This window comes from Chelmon rostratus, chromosome 20 (assembly GCF_017976325.1).
Source record: "Chelmon rostratus isolate fCheRos1 chromosome 20, fCheRos1.pri, whole genome shotgun sequence".
In the NCBI taxonomy this organism is placed as follows: domain Eukaryota; kingdom Metazoa; phylum Chordata; class Actinopteri; order Chaetodontiformes; family Chaetodontidae; genus Chelmon; species Chelmon rostratus.
The window spans coordinates 5,028,437-5,046,372 of NC_055677.1; the positions used below are offsets into that span (position 1 = coordinate 5,028,437).

Sequence of the window (17,936 nt, forward strand, 5' to 3'; positions counted from 1 at the left end):
GGAAACTATACATCCTGAAAATGTACAAACGAGAACTTCTTTTATTTACAGCTCCAGCTTGTCCTCACCAGAAAAACGGCAGCATAGTCCGTCTGCGCAAACAGGTTGTTACGACACACATTTACCTTTCTGTACGCTGTTAGGCGGCGACCTCTAGTGGTCATAGTAATAAAGACGGGAGCAAAGTATGAAGTCTGAAGTATGTATGAAGTATGAAGTGGATCGGTCAAACTTTGACCCATTTTAACTTATGTTAGGTACTTTAGTTATGTCACGTATGTAACAGTCATGTTTTTGACCAAAACCATGACAATTTCCTCAACTGAACCAAGTACTTTTGATGATAAATCTGAGCAAACCCGACCATTTCACAACGTTAACCAGGTGATGATCTGGTACGCCTGTCACAGGTGCTCTCAACAGTCAAATATGTCATTTTGGGAGTCAATGACTATCGACCTACTGAGTCATTCAGGTATGAGGACGTGTTGATCAATTCATTTTCTGTGCAGCAGCTCCACACTAGAGGCCTGATACCATCAGCCGTTTGGGTTTAGCCCTTCGGACAGACTTATTCATTTAAGAAAATGGAGACTGGCCTCAGGCTGGCACTAAACCAGTAACTCATCTGCTCGGCGTCTTTCATCTGCTTTTTGATAAGAACGCTGAGCATTTTAAATATCACTAAATCATTATCATCTCATTCATTTTCAAACTTTGGTTTAATCGCTGTAAATAAACAAAGCTGTCGCCCGAGAAAAGTGCAGATGGGCCTAAAGCTTTTAGAGCTTCTCACGAAGGCAGATGGTGAAACGAGTGAAAGAATCACTTCCAACATGTTGATCCTCGTTAGTGTGGTGAGAGGAGAAGAAAGCTTCGGTCAAAGAGGCAAAGAAACCTGATACCAGGGAGTAAAATCATCCAAACAAGAGGAAGAGCAAAAGGATTTATGGGATACAGTCTGTGGCATTTTTGAGGAAATATAACAAAACTTCCCCAAAAAGAAGTAATGAAAGAATTCAGCTCACAATGAGATCTGCTGTACATATAAAAACACTACAAATGTGACCAAAACATGAGTAGTTTTCATCTTACAGTAATGCCCGTCTGACAGAAAGAAATGCTGAATAGCTGGATTTTTTATATGCAGATCTTGACGTGGACTCACAGTGCACAGTTTATAGCAAACAGATTGAAAAGTGCCTCGCCTGCAGTCCAGTCTGGACTCATGAAAAGCTGCAAAATCATCATAATGCATCAAAATGCAAATACAGTGGCCTCTGCACAGAATGTGAGAAAGATGTTTTTCCTGACTATAAAACGACTCGAGTTGAAGCAGATAATAATAAAAAACTTCCAACTTGTAAAATATATTTTGTATTTATATCTCACCACATGAAATAAACAGGGAGCTGTGACTGCTTAGTCTGACCAGCGTCATCTCACCCTCACATTAACCTTAATAAATGTCCAAAACAGCACTGATATGACTGCAATATTAACTAGTGCTTGAAACGATTAATCAATTAAACAATCAGTCAACCGACAGAACATTGATCAACAACAGTTTAGATTAAAAACAATTAAAAACATTTACCGCTTTTATCAAGAAAAAAACTAAACTCAAATATTAGCAGGATCCAGCTTCCATTTGTCACTTAAATGGGCCATTTGACGGATTAAAATCACTAATCGATTAATCCCAAATCAATACAAACAATAGATTATAGTCATTAGTTGCAGGCCTAATCCTGAAAACAAACAAACAAATCACAAACTAAATAATCACAGATTTAACTAATAAGTACATATTCGTTCTGTGGCAGTCCTATGTACCATAATACTAATGAAAGAGACACAATATTCAAACAAAATAAAAATATTAGCAAATGACAAACCTGCGCTGACAGAGAAAACCAATCTATGCCTGTAATACTAATACTACTACTACTACTAATAATAATAATAATAATAACAACAACAACAATAAACACATTTATTTTACAGGTACAAGAGTTTTCTATTGTTTTTCCTACAAAGAAAGTGTTACGTTGGAATATGTTCATGGACACTGTGTTCAGTTGTGCATTTCTCAGTAATTATGTCCAATTAGTTGCTACCTTAACAGAGTATTTTGGGAAGTGCACAGCAGGTCAGCTGCACATGAAAAAATATTAACTCAGAAATGTGTTTTTCTCGTTGCGACTTCCCCTAGATGTTTGAGCTTCACTGTGCAGAACGATGTGTGTGCAGTTTGACACAGGAAGCCTGTTTTCACGGTCATCTGCTGAGGAGGCAAAGTGTCTCTGTGATCACCTTAAACCTGAGCTTAAGACATACGAGATGATTTTATAACATCTCAGCTGGCTCGGAATCATGCAATCATGCAACAGGCAGTGTGGAAACTGACAAACCTCCAGTGCACATGCATTGAAAAATGACTTCTCATTGAAGACATTGTGCATTCAGCAGAGATGAAATGAACAATGTTTGCATATATTTTTGTGGTTGTCAGACTCAAATTCTTATGCAAAGCAGAGTATTTTTATGTCTTAAAATCACATTTAGATGGGAAATATGTCCACAGGAAAGCTAGCACGTTTCTAATAATGAAATAATTATAAATGAATATTTATTTTGGTTATTTGTTGGCCTGGAAAACTGTTTAAACAACACAACCACATAAAAGTTTCTCGTTTGCCTGTAGTTAGAACTGAAATACACATTTTTCCTGAATTATTATAGAATTATGGAAGTGTAAATTAAAGTGTCGTTAAGATAACTGGTCCAATCGAAGCAGCAGCTGCTCTCATATTTTCGTACAGCGTCCATTAGCTGAGCGTCCCTGAGAGAGCGAACGAATGAATGAACGACCACAACTGGCAAGTGTTGGACTGTGACGGCAGCCTGAAACCGAACAGGTGGCATCTCTGCTTACCTTTATTCCTCTTCCTGGTCTTTGACTGCAGGGAGGAGGACTGCTGGTATGTCTGAGAGCGTGTTGGAAAGAAGAGAAGAAGAGGGAGGGTGAGCAGGCTGTCAGGATGAATCAGTGGCCTTTGTTTGCTGCAAAGAATCCTGGGATATAAAAGATGACAGATCTTAGAGAGCGGAGGAGACGAGGCAGGAAACTCTCTCTCTCTCTCTCATTATCTCTTCCTCACACTGACACACATGTGCAAGTGGAAAAGTCGACCTCATGGAGCACTTCGGCGGCTCTCGCACCTCTAAACATAGAACAGAGGGACAGGAAGGGAGGGGAGGGAGCGCTGGCACAATAGGACGTCCAGGTGACGGAGGAAATGAGGGAAAATAGAGCTCAGGGGCCTCACGGGATTAAACTGAAATTTCAGTAAGCAAAATGTGAAGGGCAAACATCTAGAAGAGGGGTTTTAAAGGTCTGACACTGAGGCACTTTGTTAGCTGTGAACTACATCTGGATCCCACTGTTTTCTAGCCTGTATTTTTATGAAATTCTGGTAAATTACAGCATTAAAAGTCATACCGAATTAGCCGTTAGCCGTTCCTGTTTGCAGTGCAGCCATGAACGTACAGACAACTGCCACTGACTTACTTCGACACTGAAGAAAACTTAAAAACTTGATGATTCTCAGGCAAGTTCTGCAGCTACAAGAAGCGTCTGATTTGACAAGTACTGTATTTATGTACAAATTTGAGGTACTTGTACTTGTTTAGTATTTTCTTTTCATACCACTCTATACTTCAACTCCACAACATTTCAGAGGGAAATGTACTTTTTACTTCAGTACATTTATATTACAGCTTTAGTGTAGTTACTAGTTGCTAAATACAGCTGAAAAGATTAATATGAATATATAAGGTATTAATTCTGTCTTATTTTTTAATAATATTGAGGTTTGACTGACACATTGTGAAGGTGTCACTTTGGGAAATTAATGAAATTTCTCACTATTTTCAGAATGTTTTTCAAACCGAACAATCAACCAATTAATGGGTAATTTACAATGAAAATAATCATCAGCTGCACTTTTATAAAAATTAATTCAAAATGAGCTCCACCTCAACCAAGTACAACACTAAATCCTGCTTTTACATGAACGCATGAGTAATAATAATCTAATGATATCACAGGGGCCATTTCCTGTATTGATTACTTGATCTTTAATAGGTTAAGTACATTTTCCTGATTATGCTTTCACACTTTTACTTTTCAGTGCAGGACTTGTAATCTAACGGAGTATATCTACAGTGTGGTATTAGTACTTTTACTTAAGTAAAAGATCTGAACACTTCCTGCACCACTGCTGATATCTAAGCAGATTCATAGGTGTTTATTTGCAGTAATCATCAGAGATTGCAGTATCTTTGCATCATGTCTCTCCCCCTTCGACTCCTCACACAACTCGGATCAGCATGTCTGAGATGTGACCTCTCTCGACAGGTCAGATGGGGCAACGTACCGGCTCTGATGTCACGATATTACACATGTCAGAGTCTGGAGCTCGGCCACTCACAGCCCCGCGCTCAGCAAGACAGATGACATGGTCCCGCCCACACCCACTGACACGCCATCTGCCATCGCAGCATCCGTGCATGCTGTCAGCACGCACGCAAACACAGGCGCGCACGCACACACACGTGCAAGCACATTTAATTTCCAAAGAGATGCTGTCGAGATGTATAAGGTCACCACCGGCCAAGCCGACTGTCTGGACCTGAGAGCGGCGAGCTCAGGCGGACGGGCAGGGAGGACAGATGCCATGGGACTGACGGGGGGGGGGGTAATAACGAGTCAGCATTCGCTTATATCACACTTCACTACGGCACTTTTTCATCAGCGGTACATGCTCAAATGTTTTCTTCATTCCCCTCAAATCTCTGAGCATCAAGTCGGATCAGAGAGGAAGCAGATCGTTGCATCATTTAACTTGTTTTACTTTCAGGAGGCAACTGAGGGCAAAAGTCAGAGGAGTTTCACCTTGTTTGATCCAGATTACGCAACTAAATAATGCAATCTTGAAGCTACTGCCTGCAACATCAAGTACAATTATCATTTATTTCACATTTCAAATGTTGGTACTTCTTCTTTTTCATGCTAAGAGCTCACTGCAGTGCTGTTTCATGCGATTTCTTTTAAAGGAATAGTTTGACATTTTAGGAAATACACTTGTTTGCCTTCTCGGCGAGAGTTAGCTGAGAAGGTTGATACCATTGTGACATCTATACGGTAGCTATGAAGCTGGAACCAGCAGCTGTTAGCTTAGATTACCTTAGCTTAGCATAAAGACAGGAAACAGGGGGAAACAGCTAGCTAGGCTCTGTCAAAGGGTAGCAAAATCTGCCTACTAGCAACTCTAAAGCCAGCGGATTAAAATGTTATATGTTGTTTGTTTAATCTGTATAAAAACAATGAAAAAAGTGTAAAAATGACAAGTTGTGCTTTACAGCTAAGCTAGCTGTTTCCACCTGATTTAAAGATAACTGAGAGAGGAGTGTGAAAGTCTGAACAAATGACTTACATGATAAATGGAGGCGGGGTCTCTCGGCGGAGAATCTCTCTGACTGGTCTGGAGGACGTAGTGGGAGGGGCTTTGACTGTGGTGGCTCCGCCTCTTGGCGCGTTTGGCCGTGTCATTGGACCGTTTGCCCGGACGAGCCGTGTGGGAGGAGTAGTCGTCAGAGCCGGTCCTTTCGTCCATGGTGGACAGTCCAACGTAACGCATCAGTGACGCTTCTGTACGAGCAAATCAGCACACGTCTCATTTTTTTGAGGGTTAATTTGAGACTAGCTTAAAAATAGATGAATAAAACACAATGCCAAAAGGTCACATCACTCAGAGATTCATGAAAATTAGACTAGAGGTATTATGAGAAAAAATAAGAAAAAAAAACAGATTCTGACCTTTAATCAGAGCATCATCGTTGAGCTAATCAGTTATTTGAAGAATATCAGAACAAATATCTGTAACTCCTTCAGCTCAACTCAAAACTCAAATGATTACTTTTTGCCTTTTAGTTGTAATTGGTGTTTAACGCAGAATTCAGTGGCAAAGAATCTGAAACATGGCTGTCCATTGTTTATAGCGGAGCATCTGCTCTTCAGCTGAGTTGTTTTGCTCACTTTCTGCATGTGTTACAAGCATAAATACACACTCGCAGCTCATTCAGATCAAGTAACAGATGCTTTGTGTCTGTACTTGTTGCTCCCAACCTTCTCTGTCATCGCTCATTTTAAACGTCAATACAGCACAGCTGCTGATCGCTGTTCAACACGTTATGAGTCGCGGTTTAATTTCCAACTTGCACGGGATTTTCCAAATTACTAGAAGTCCCCAGGTGATGCTAGTCCAGCATGAAATGACATAAAGTTGAAACTCTAGTGTTTTTAAATGACTTTCCTGGTTTTTCAAGCATAGCTGGTTCATTCTCTCAAGAGGCTGACAGTTACCTGAGTGACCCAGATATACGCTCATACACGAGACGCACACACTGGGGTAGCTGCCATCTTACAGCTAATGTTGTATAGTTCAGGGCTTCATAAACATAAACAGAACCAACTTCATCCACACAGTGTTGTTGTCAGAAAATTATTGGCTGCTTGTTTGAAAGACCAGTGTTGTCATTTTTCTGTTGAGGAGGGTCTTCTCGAAAGATGACGGGTCCATGTTCCACTGCCGTCTGTCATGGCGTCCGGGGAAATAATGCTGTGTGTTTGTGCGTATGTGCGTGTTGTGCCCATGCACGTGTGAGTGCATCTGCGTGACTGAGTGTTTATTGGATTTCATCAGGTTCACGCTCTGCAGGCCTCCTCCCTCTTCCTCCACCAACTTCCTCTTCGCCGCTCCAGCGGGGAGGAAGCTCAGGTCTCGCTACCTCTTCTCCACGGTTCCCACCCTGTCCTCCCCTGGTTGCTAGGCAGCGGCCAGAGGAAAGTGAGACACCGAGAGGAGCTGCTGTCAGCGTCGCCTTGGCAACTGCGTGAGTGATTCAGGTGGAGGTCAGGGAGAATAGTCTTTTTTTTTTTTCTCTGTTTCTGCCTCCTCTCATCCCTCTTTTTCTCCCTCCTCCTCTCGTCTCTCTTCCTCTTCGATCGCTTTTATTCTTTCTCCTTCATGGGGCCTTTCATTTTCTCTGCCTTTGTGCCAACTGTCTACCTTTTTTCCCCTCTCATCCCTCTTATGTCATTTCTCTGTGATGCTAATCACAGAGAGAATTAGAGAAAGGGATGGCGGCGCATTGATCTCCACACACACACACACACAATCACACACACACACACACATACACACACTGATCTTTTCGTAATACAGAGAGACGGGAACATTTAACTGAATCTAACAGGCTCTTCAGGAGGTACACACACACACACACACACACACACATATGTACTCCACACGCTGGTACTCACCTCTGCGACTCTCTCTGTTAAGCTTGGCTGGGTCTTCATAGTCGCCCACCCAGTTACACTCCACAGGCATGGAGATGGGCCTCAGCCTGCCTACAAGTACACACACACACACACACACACACACACACACACACACACAATTACAAAACTTAATATTCTCCTTAGAGAATATCTCTGGCTTCGAGTGATATCTGATATTTAGGACTCTTGCAAAGTGTTTATTTATTTTTAACGTATACAGCTCCATCATTTCCTAAAACCTTTTATTAACCCAGGGGTCTTAAATATTTTTAAGAGGTAAATTCAAGCACTTTTCAAGCACTTTCAAGTTACCTAAACCCAGAATTGCCAGACTCTTGAAGCCTCATTAGAGTTGCTGCTATAGATGCAAACGTGAAAAATATTGAAATTGTCACTCGTCACAACAAGCAAATTTGTGTTGCCAACGGCATTTTAAATATTAAAGTATTTTCGGTTTACGCGAGTGATTGTGTGGATGAATCACCAGGTTGTGTTTCCCATCATTTTTCGAGGAGTTTATTAGAATTCTTCACCTTAAAAACACAACAGATCAAATTAAGCATTTTGCCAACTTTCAAGACTTTGTAGGAACCCTGTTAACCGTCTGGAGCTGGCAGGGGGACTCGCAGCTTCATGGTTGTTTTTTGAGAGAGGTTCAATAGAGCAGAATGTTCTGAACTCAATCCCTCTCATTCTCTCTCACACACACACTTTCATCAGGGCAGCGTACCATATGTAGGCGTGGTGCAGTACACAGACTCCTCCTCTTCTCGCCGGTGAGACTCTTGATCCAGGAAGGAGTTTGGTGACTCAGAGCGCTTAGCAACGCTGATGCCACCATGGTTACGAGATGCTTCATCTCCAGACAAGGCTCCTGTCTCATCTCTATGGCAACAGCAGAGGCGGATTTACCAGCAAACAAATGTACATCAAAGTCAAAGCTCCTCTTTGCTGTCACCAGGTCTACTTTCTGATCATACTTTCTGTGTTTTTTCATTAAAACTACAGGAACAAAGACACTACCTGGGTGCGTATGGCTCAGCAGGTGGAGGCGGGATGTGAAGGTCCTGGAGGGCGGAGTTCTTGGTGGGTGTGCCTGAGGGTGTTGCCGAACTGCTGCCTGGGCTTCTGGTTGGCTACAGTAAGAAAAAGAAAAAGAAAAAGATATTTAATCATCTTTAATGTCTTTAATCAATTATTTAATTGAAATGATGATTCATTAAAACTCGGATTTTATCTACAGTAGATTTAACCTTTACTGCTTTTAGTAATAATAACTGTTGTCAACTCTTTCTTTTTCTTTGTCATAACATGGTGACTTGAACTTTGACCCTCATCCACCCATCGCAGTCCATAGCTTGAATTTTGATTTAAACAGAGCAACCGGATGCAGAAGGACATCCTGGAATCTTTGGCAATATTGCGATGCATATTGAGGTACTATGCACTGGGATATACTTCCTCTGGCATACTAAATAGTACAGCAGCATGGGTAGTGAAATGCAGTAAGGGTATATCTTGGCAGTTCCACCCCAGACCAGTAGGTGGCAACAACATGGTTACGGTGGAGGCTCTCACTATTACCACTGCAATTAATTGCACCTGTTTGTTCTCACAACTCAAACATAATTGCAAGATAAAGATGATTCAGGAACAGAAAGACAAGTCAAACTTCACATCCACGACACTTCACACCCACTGCAGCCACAGACATACACACAGTACTTATAGACATTTGCTTTAGGTTAGTGTTTGTTACATGAAAAACAAACTCAAGCCATTCATTTAGCACAGTTGGCTACCTTATCTGCTAAACCTTTGGAGTGTTTGCTGCCAATTAGTTGTTACAACAACACTGTACTCACTAAATGAATCATCACTAAAAAGAGGTCTAATGAAGCAAGAAATACCAGCAATTTCTGGGTTAGATAAACTTGCTTGGAAGAGAAAAAAGAAGTGAGCAGTGAAATCATGACCCAGATTGTCCTTTATAAACATCCATCACATCATCATCAGCGCAGTTTTTCTGTGCAATGAGGGATTGTTCCAGACATTTTTCCCTCACTTCTGGTTTTACCTCCAAATAAAGTGGTAAAACTGTTGGCTTGTTTACAGCCTGACCACTCATGTTTTTTTGCCCAGTCAGACTTTATTGTTTATGTTCCCAGATCAGCAGTTTGGTGAGTACAAAAAAAAGCAGCCCTATCTCAGAGAAACTATGTTTGTATATGACAATTCTGCAGTCGCAAATATGTTTTGAAAGATACATATCAACATAAGAAGAAAAGTTTTATTTTATGAACATATCAGCCAAGTCATAAAAATATGGATTCAGAAGGTATCTGCAAAGTGCTGATTGAAAATGTTTAATTTATTTTAACTACATTTCATTATCCACTTGCAGCGGGTAAAGCATGATTAACATTTTGTAATCACATTATGCTTAGGCAGAGACAGGATGTGTTTACTTTTCAGTATGTTGTTGCACCCCGACCATTATAGTTATTATAGCGAACTTAGACACCTAACAAATGTCCGGTATTCACTCTATTTAAGCTCTGTTTTTGGTCTCCACCAAGTCTGACCACCTCTCTACGAAATCTGCGCAGTACCCCTACACGGCTGAAAAAAGTATGAACATGTTTGCAGGCAAAAAATGAATTTAATTTCAAGGAGGAGGAAAAGTTGTAATAAGCCAAAAGTTATCCTTTAAGAGTTATGGCTGAAGTGGTCTCACAAAACAAAACACTGACGGAGGGCAGAGAAAACTGTTTTCCTCTGTGTTTCCTCCTGACTGTGTGGGTAATCAGTGTTAATCAGGGAGATGTATTTCATAATTTGCCAGAGCGTTGGGAATGTGGGTGGATGGTGCCATCAATTTTCCCTCCCAGTCTCTCCAGTTTGTTACAGCTGGCAAACAAAACCATGCTGAGCCACAGTACCCTGACCTAATTACACGCTTTGGCTGCAGTCGTACTGGGAGAGTGGGAATGCTTTGGGGAATTATGTGGGCCAGTGCAGTGTTTTAATAAAGTCTATAAAAGGTAGAGCTGGTCCCACCTGCAGAGCGAGGGGTTTCCAGCGCATGTTCTTCAGCAGAGCGGGGGCGGAGCTGAGCGTGCTCTGCGGACGCTTCTTCAGGGTCAGGGACACGACGCCTTTATCGGCCCTCAGCGAGCCGACCAGGTTACGTAACTGCCAGCCTACCTGTGGATGGGAGAGGACAGAGGGTCAAAGCACGCACTGATCTGGTGGAAAGCTATCATCATCTGGATAATGATCAACACAATCGCAGCATTTGTATTCAGCCTGTAGTTTGAATTCGGTCCATGTCGTGATTGGATCTCGCCTGTTGAGCCTTCTGAGCAGCGTGTGTGGAGGTGGGAAGGATATCTATAGAGCTTTCATGTGATGTAACCTGCCCTCAATTTGAAAACAAATGCATTTGTCATATATCTTTCTCCATTTTTAGTCACTGTTTGTACAAAACCATGCCAATAACACAATAGCAACTATAAGCTCTCCAGAACTTCATTTTACTTGCTGTTCAAGGTTTTTTCATCTGTGCTTTGTGGGGAGATATTTTCTAATTAAGGCAAACACACTCTTAATCTTAATTGCATTTACTGGATTGACCTGAGATCTGATAATAATGCCAGAGGAGGTGCAGAGACGGTTGGAGGATCTGATTACACTAATTGCAATGCATGCTGCGTACGTTTGCACCTTGTAAAAGTAAGGGCACAATCTGCAGTACAGATGTAAACAGGCGGGTCGCCCTGCCACAAAAATTCAAGACATATAATTGCAACTGGCATTGACTCTCAATTCAACTGGCCGGTCTTATAGGACTAGATGAGACCCACTGAGAACAAGGTGTTACGTCTCACAGGGTTTTTCCTGACTGGAGCATCATCTTACTGTTGTAATCATAGTGTGAAGTTATTCGTCATATGATTTGCAGAAACCTGCATTAATCTGTTTGTTTTTTTCAGTTCAGTCAGTTTTTAAGTTGATAAGGTGAACTTGTTAGCCATCTAATGAATGTAAGTCCAGTATTCACTCTGTTGTGAGAGTGTTGAGTTGTAAACAAATGTGGGAGTTTTTTTAGGTGGTTAAAATACGTGCTATAACTCTCTGCTTCTCCAAACTGGGGGCGTGCTGACCACCAATTTCTCTTTGGAGATTAATGAATTATCTATCTATCTATCTATCTACGATAGATAATACACAGACTATGCACAAGTACTTCATGCAACCCTACGCTGCAGTAAAACTGTATTTCACACTATGTGGCTTTGCAATTAATCCATACCTATCAAATTTGTTGCGTTACACCACGAGCAAAGCTGCAGGCCAGAAAACCAACACACTGAGCTGAGAGAGGCTAAAACACCCCACAGAGCGGAGTGACCCCTTCCACATTACACACTGTCATTTGATCTATTTTTAACATAGAAATACTGATGATAGCAGCAAGGCTTGTCTCCATCTGCAACATGTGTAAAAAGTCATCCTCATAATCATATTATTGTGATCATTTGATAAATGAAAATAGCTCAAAGGGTCAAATTCTTCAGTTATATATGTGGATATGCAGGATTTAATAAGCATTTCACCCAATCAACTTGGCATATATGTCGATTCACTCTTAATTTAAGTTCATTTAAGTGCGCTTTCACACACAAAATCCATAAATGAACACATGAATGAACACAAAAAGATATATTTAGCACATTTACTAGAAGCAAACACACAGACGCAGTGAGAAACCCACCACAGTCTGGTGATTGACTTGAATGACTTCATCTCCCGCGTGGATCTTCTTACAGCGGTCAGCTGGAGACTACAGAGACACAGAGAGAAAACAGGCGACTATAAATTGATCTGCGTTTATTGATCCCTGCACACCAGTGTGGGCAAGTTATTCAACAAACTGCACTTCAATATGCTATAATAAAACAAAGCAGAGTCGTCCCTATGGAACCTGATGTGCTGCTATGGATCTGTTATGTTCTGAGTCAGGGTTTTTCATACCCTTCAACCCTCAGGCGCGGTGGGAAACCCACTTCACTGGTGTTTGTGAGTCGCAGAGAAAGCTAACTGGCTGTAGTTTGTTGTGAATCTGTGGAAACGGGACTGCGAGCCTCTTACCCCTTCAGTCGTTCCTGTGATCACATGGAGGCCGTCATAGGTTGATTTGATGTACATTCCCTGACGGAGAGAGGGAAGGAAAAGGTGAAACAGAGGCTTCTGCTTGAAAGAGTCCAGTATCAGTTAACTTATCAAATCTGAATCCTATTGAATCAATCTGATCAGGTTTACCTTTCACTAATAGCACGCAGCTAAAGGCTAAAATAGCTTCAGCTCACATGTGTCTTATCAGCTTTTGCTGGCTGAGAAGCCAGAAACACGACAGGTTGTAGTGGCAGTCTACTTAATGTTCACAGCCAGTACCTCCAACCTGAAAATGAGATGAGCTGCTGAATATATGAACTGTTAATTAAAGTAAATCTGACAGGATTTAACAGCTGTGGCCTTCTGTGCTTCAGGAGCTACTTCCTTCCTGATCCAGAGCAGCGAACAAAATGTTGATACACGAGTCAAAATCTAAGTTCTTATAATGTAAAAGAGTCTTAAAATGTCTGGAGAACACAAACTGAATTAGTACTGGTTAGCTGCAGCTGATGTCTGTCGTTTTAACTGTAGACAGCCACGGCTGAAAGTGAGAAGCTGCTACCTGTATCCTGCTGCTCTCTGCTAATGAAAGAGTGAGGTTACAAAAGGTTTGATAAGAGATTTGTTAGCAGCAGAGCTTACTGAATCCAGATATTTTGCCAACCAGGAACTGGATCTAAACTGAAGCAGGTTATCCTCTCTATCTGACACAGTTATAAGCCTCTCAATGTGTGATAACTTGTGCAACTCATGCAAAAAGTAGTAACACCGTTATACGACCCTTTGGGTGTAATTTTCTGTGAAATTGCAAAAGTTTTGTTGATGGAGGGCAGCATGATGAACTTCTCAATTCTCAGTCCAAAACCATAAAATTATTATTTAACTATCGACTACAAATGTTGTTTGTTTGTTTCTTTGGTTCTGTATTCACAGGAGGATGTGCTGTCCACCCTTTCTGTTCATATAGTATTCAAATACTTAATCATACTTCAGTCAACATGATTTAACATTACATTGCTTTACGTTAATCTGGGTTGTTCTAGCTGGAACACATAAGTTTTTTAGTGTTTTTGTTCCCTGGAAACTCTATTTTGAGGTTACTTTGTGCTGCTTTTTGCAGCGTTTCTTATTTTGCTTTGTTTTCTGTATTTGCAGCTTGTTTCTTTATGCTCTGCTGTCAGATTCTCGCCTTTATTTTTTATCTAACCTGTTTGCAGTGTTTTTTGTTTTTTTTCCTAAATGCAACACGAGTCGTGAAAGTTTCTGCATTTACTGTTTTGTGTATTGAGTTCTTCCCGCCCCTGAACAAAGGGAATATTTTCCCTTGACATTCTGAGGGCAAAGTAAATACAACTTCCTGTTTTACATTCTTCAGCTCTCGGAGATGCCAGCCGGCTAGAAAAGCTCCGTTTTGCAGCGTTTTAGTCATTTATTCATTGCTGCTGTTTAAAAAGTCATTAAAAGTACCATCTTGGCCTGAATACAAGACGATACTTTTTTCTGGAAATTATGTTTGACAAAGTGAGGTCATCATACTTCAGGATGAGACAGTTACAAGTTCAGACTGTTAGAGTGTATTAGTGTAACTCCAGCTCCGACAGAGAGCGTTGCATTATGGGTTGTTTGTAGCTTTAATGTTGTGAGTGTCTTCAGGTCTGCTTATAGTGTTTCTTTTAGTTAGTCAGCCCTAAAAGTGTTTCTGATAGGCTGGTTTAACCTGCAGGGGTTTCTTCAGGTATGTGCAACGTGTTTCGAAGCGACTCCTGATGTGGAACACCGAGGCCAGAATCACGTGTGGAGCAGCAGAGAATTACCACCGTCACAGACGACGAGGAGCTCTGCTAACTGTCATCATTTTGATCACTTTTCAAGAGCCTGGATGCAGAGTGTGAGTATGTGACTGGCAGACAAGCTACACTAATGTGGCATTTACATTTTGCTTTAATGGTATAATATTATGTTTGACTTTAGCAAGAGAAAAGGCTTCAAGGACTCTTTCCCTTCAGCACTAACATTAAAGTGTCTTTAAAAAGTCTTTTTCCTAAACAGTCTTCTTATATTTGGGCCTCTTCAAATCCTGCTGAGGCACATGCAATCATCATCCAGTGGGGGAGGAAGTACACTGATCTTGTATGTAAGTAAAAGTAGTAAAATCACAGTGTAGAAATACACAAAAGTATTAGCATCAAAATGTACTAAGCGTAACAAAAGTAAAAGTACTTATGCAGATTGGGCAATTTCAGAATCATGTATATGATATTATCAGATTATAATTAGTGATGAATTCATGTGTACATCACTTTAATGTTGCAGCTGGTAAAGCTGGAGCTCATTTTCTGCTGGGTAGCTTGTGAATTTGGCAATGAAGTTTAATCGTCATCCATAATAACACAACACACCCTGTGATTTATTTCTTGACTATTTTTTGTGTTGTTAATCTGAATCTGCAAAGCAACTTAACTTACATACATAATACATGGAGTGGAGTCAAAGTGGCATAAAATGGGAATACTCAGGTAAAGTACCTCAAAATTGTGCTTAAGTGCAGTACTTGAGTTAGAAATCATGTCATTATACACATAGAAAGATAACCTGAAACACAGGCACACAAACCAATGGGTAAAAACAAACTAAGCCGAGTAGACACACACACACACACGTACACACAGACACACACGCACACACACAGTATGGTTTCATTTTTCATCATTTTTCGGGACATTACATAGACTTACATTCATTTCCTGGAGAGTTATCCTAACCATAACCTTCCTCTAACCCTAACCTTAACCCAAGTCTCCATTCTGAAATTGAATGATTTAAACCTGCATTTTTTTTCTCCATAAGGAAGGCGAGTCCCCACAATGTGACTGTGTAAACAGATTTATGTCCCCACAACATAAGGAATACATGGTTCACACACACACGCACACACTCCGAGTCATTACCAGGCCTTCAGAGGGTTTGATGTTGGTGAGGTGAACCAGCTCGAGGTGGGCTGACTGAGATACCAGCGGGTCCGATGACACACAAACAATGTGCTCGCACACCTCCGACAGCGTTTTGCACTACAGAGAAGGAAAACAAGAGCAGACAAGTAATACAAAGCTTTTAGAAAACAGCTTCACCTGTGCACACACACAGATGAAAACACATGAACAACCTGAACACCTTGTGTGTCTAATAAACCGTTTATGCTTCCTGCTCCGTGTTACCGCTTTTATGGCTTCATTAGTGCTTTTCTCTTTGGCTTTATTGAGAAAATAAACATATTTTCCCCCAAAATGTTAATAAAGCGGCTAAGAAATTATGCTGTTCGAGGCTGCTGCTGTTAACACACCTATGGCTGCTGCTTTCTGTGCACTTTAAAGGCTCATTTCATGTAAATTTATCTCACCTCAGGGAGCATCTAGCTACGTAGATACTTTTGGTTTTATTTGTCCAGCTTCTCTAAAAATTTGCATGCACACCAACAGTCCAAACTTCTGCTGTGAAAATGGTTAAAATTAAACTTGAGCTGCCCATCAGTTTGGAAACTCAAAGCGGCCATGCCCATAATTATGCATAACTTTATGCCTTAATATAATTTAAACAAGTGAGTTATATGAAAATTCTGTTGTGATGACGTAATGTCGAAATGAGCTAATTGTTCCTGTACCAGGCTGTAAACATGTTGATTTCTAGTGTAAAGTCAGGGATTTCAATTTGGGGGCCTATGGGGATTGACTCACTTTTGAAACCAGCCTCAAGTGGCCATTTGAGGAACTGCAGTTCTTGGCACTTCGGCGTTGGCTTTATTTTTCATCTCTGGAGTTTTCTGCTTGGTTGCTTCCCTTGTTTCCTCTCATCATGCTAAGCTAAGCTAATCACTTCTTGGCCGGGAAACTTCATATTTAATGGACAAATGTGAGAAAGATATCGATCGTCTCATCTAGCTCTTGGCAACGAAGCAGAAACACATAGTTCCAAAAATGTCCCAAAATACGACAGATCTATTCAAATATTGGATCCAGCTGGAGTTTGGGTTTCTGTGTTTGTGGAGCATTGTTTGAGGGCTATGAAGGGATCTGAGATCTTTTAAAAAAAAGGGACTCTACCCATCGACACAGAGCAAACAAGCGACAGCTGGACGAGGAAGAAGGACTCACCACATGAAGGATTTTGTTCTCCGTCTCAAACACCGTACAGTCCTGAGGGAAAAGCAGAACTAAATGTAGCGCGAGCAGAACATCCTGTCTTGCAAAAACCCAAAAAACACACACCATCTCACTGCTCATGCTGCGACCTCTTAATACCGTCTGGGCCGCACGCCACTGAACTCCACACCTGCACACTCCATACACTCGCAGATAGAAAACACGCCCACACAAACAGACATCTTTTATTCACACACACATCAGTCACACAAAAGACAGACTGTAAGGACATAAATAGCAAAGAGTCGAGACTCGCTCAAGGATGCAGAGAGCAGAGTCTGAGGCTGCTGCATCACGCCCACACACACACACACACACACACACACCGTTCTTATGGGGATATGACAGCCATGGCAGAATACAAGCTATCAGGCTTCAAAACACACACACACACACACAAACAATTCCACACACCTGCTGTACAATGGTGGTGAGCTCCAGGCAGAGCTGAATGACATTATTTCGGGTTACTGAGTAGTCTGCCACTGCAGCAAAGGGAGACCTGGGAGGAACAGATAACACACCAGTACGTCTTCAAATGTTCCTGCTGCAGTAGATAATGTACAGGAGCATTGTTTGCGAGGCAGATACGGCGTGTGCACGTTCGCATGCACACACATTTATAGGAAGCGCTTTCTCAACTCATTCGCATTTGCGGTATAACGACCTGAAAATGGAGTGAGGCGACTGAGGACTCGCTTTGGAGAGGAAGAAAACGACGTTAGTGTCATTTCACTTTAAATTTGCTTGTTTTGTTTTGCTGCAACATTAACACAAAAAAACAGGTCATCATGAACGTGTGACCACAGACGAAATGATGTACAGCACCAGAATAGGTTGATACGTTTAATTAAGAATGTGTGTTGTGGTTCTCCTTTGAAATCATTTATGGTTATAGAGGGATGCAAGAACTGATCATTTCCATTATTAAAGGCATACTGTCTAAGAATTGGCCACTTGTTGAAGTTCGCTCCAAACTAACGACTGCTCACTATGATCTTTGCTGTAGCTATCTTAAGCTGTAACTGTTAGCTGCTGCTAGCCAGTTAGCTCTGCTTGCTGTGCAGGTAGCTGCCCGATTATCACACTGATGAGTTTTATGATGTTTCTGTGGAGTTTGACTGAAGTGTGTGTTAAGCTCATCTTGAATT

General features: G+C 41.3%; 1 protein-coding gene across 1 annotated transcript in view; it reads right to left on the bottom strand.

The window, feature by feature from the left end:
* Positions 1 to 17,936, bottom strand: part of cnksr2a (connector enhancer of kinase suppressor of Ras 2a) — a 51,097-nt gene that overhangs the window by 10,648 nt on the left and 22,513 nt on the right. The window contains exons 4-14 of the mRNA XM_041961464.1: positions 17,200 to 17,287; positions 16,738 to 16,779; positions 15,538 to 15,657; positions 12,566 to 12,625; positions 12,189 to 12,257; positions 10,472 to 10,618; positions 8,435 to 8,547; positions 8,142 to 8,296; positions 7,391 to 7,480; positions 5,502 to 5,716; positions 2,939 to 2,990 (exon numbers count right to left, since the gene is read on the bottom strand). Of these exons, the coding sequence (XP_041817398.1) occupies positions 2,939 to 2,990; positions 5,502 to 5,716; positions 7,391 to 7,480; positions 8,142 to 8,296; positions 8,435 to 8,547; positions 10,472 to 10,618; positions 12,189 to 12,257; positions 12,566 to 12,625; positions 15,538 to 15,657; positions 16,738 to 16,779; positions 17,200 to 17,287 (1,151 nt within the window). The remainder of the gene's footprint in view (positions 1 to 2,938; positions 2,991 to 5,501; positions 5,717 to 7,390; positions 7,481 to 8,141; positions 8,297 to 8,434; positions 8,548 to 10,471; positions 10,619 to 12,188; positions 12,258 to 12,565; positions 12,626 to 15,537; positions 15,658 to 16,737; positions 16,780 to 17,199; positions 17,288 to 17,936) is intronic.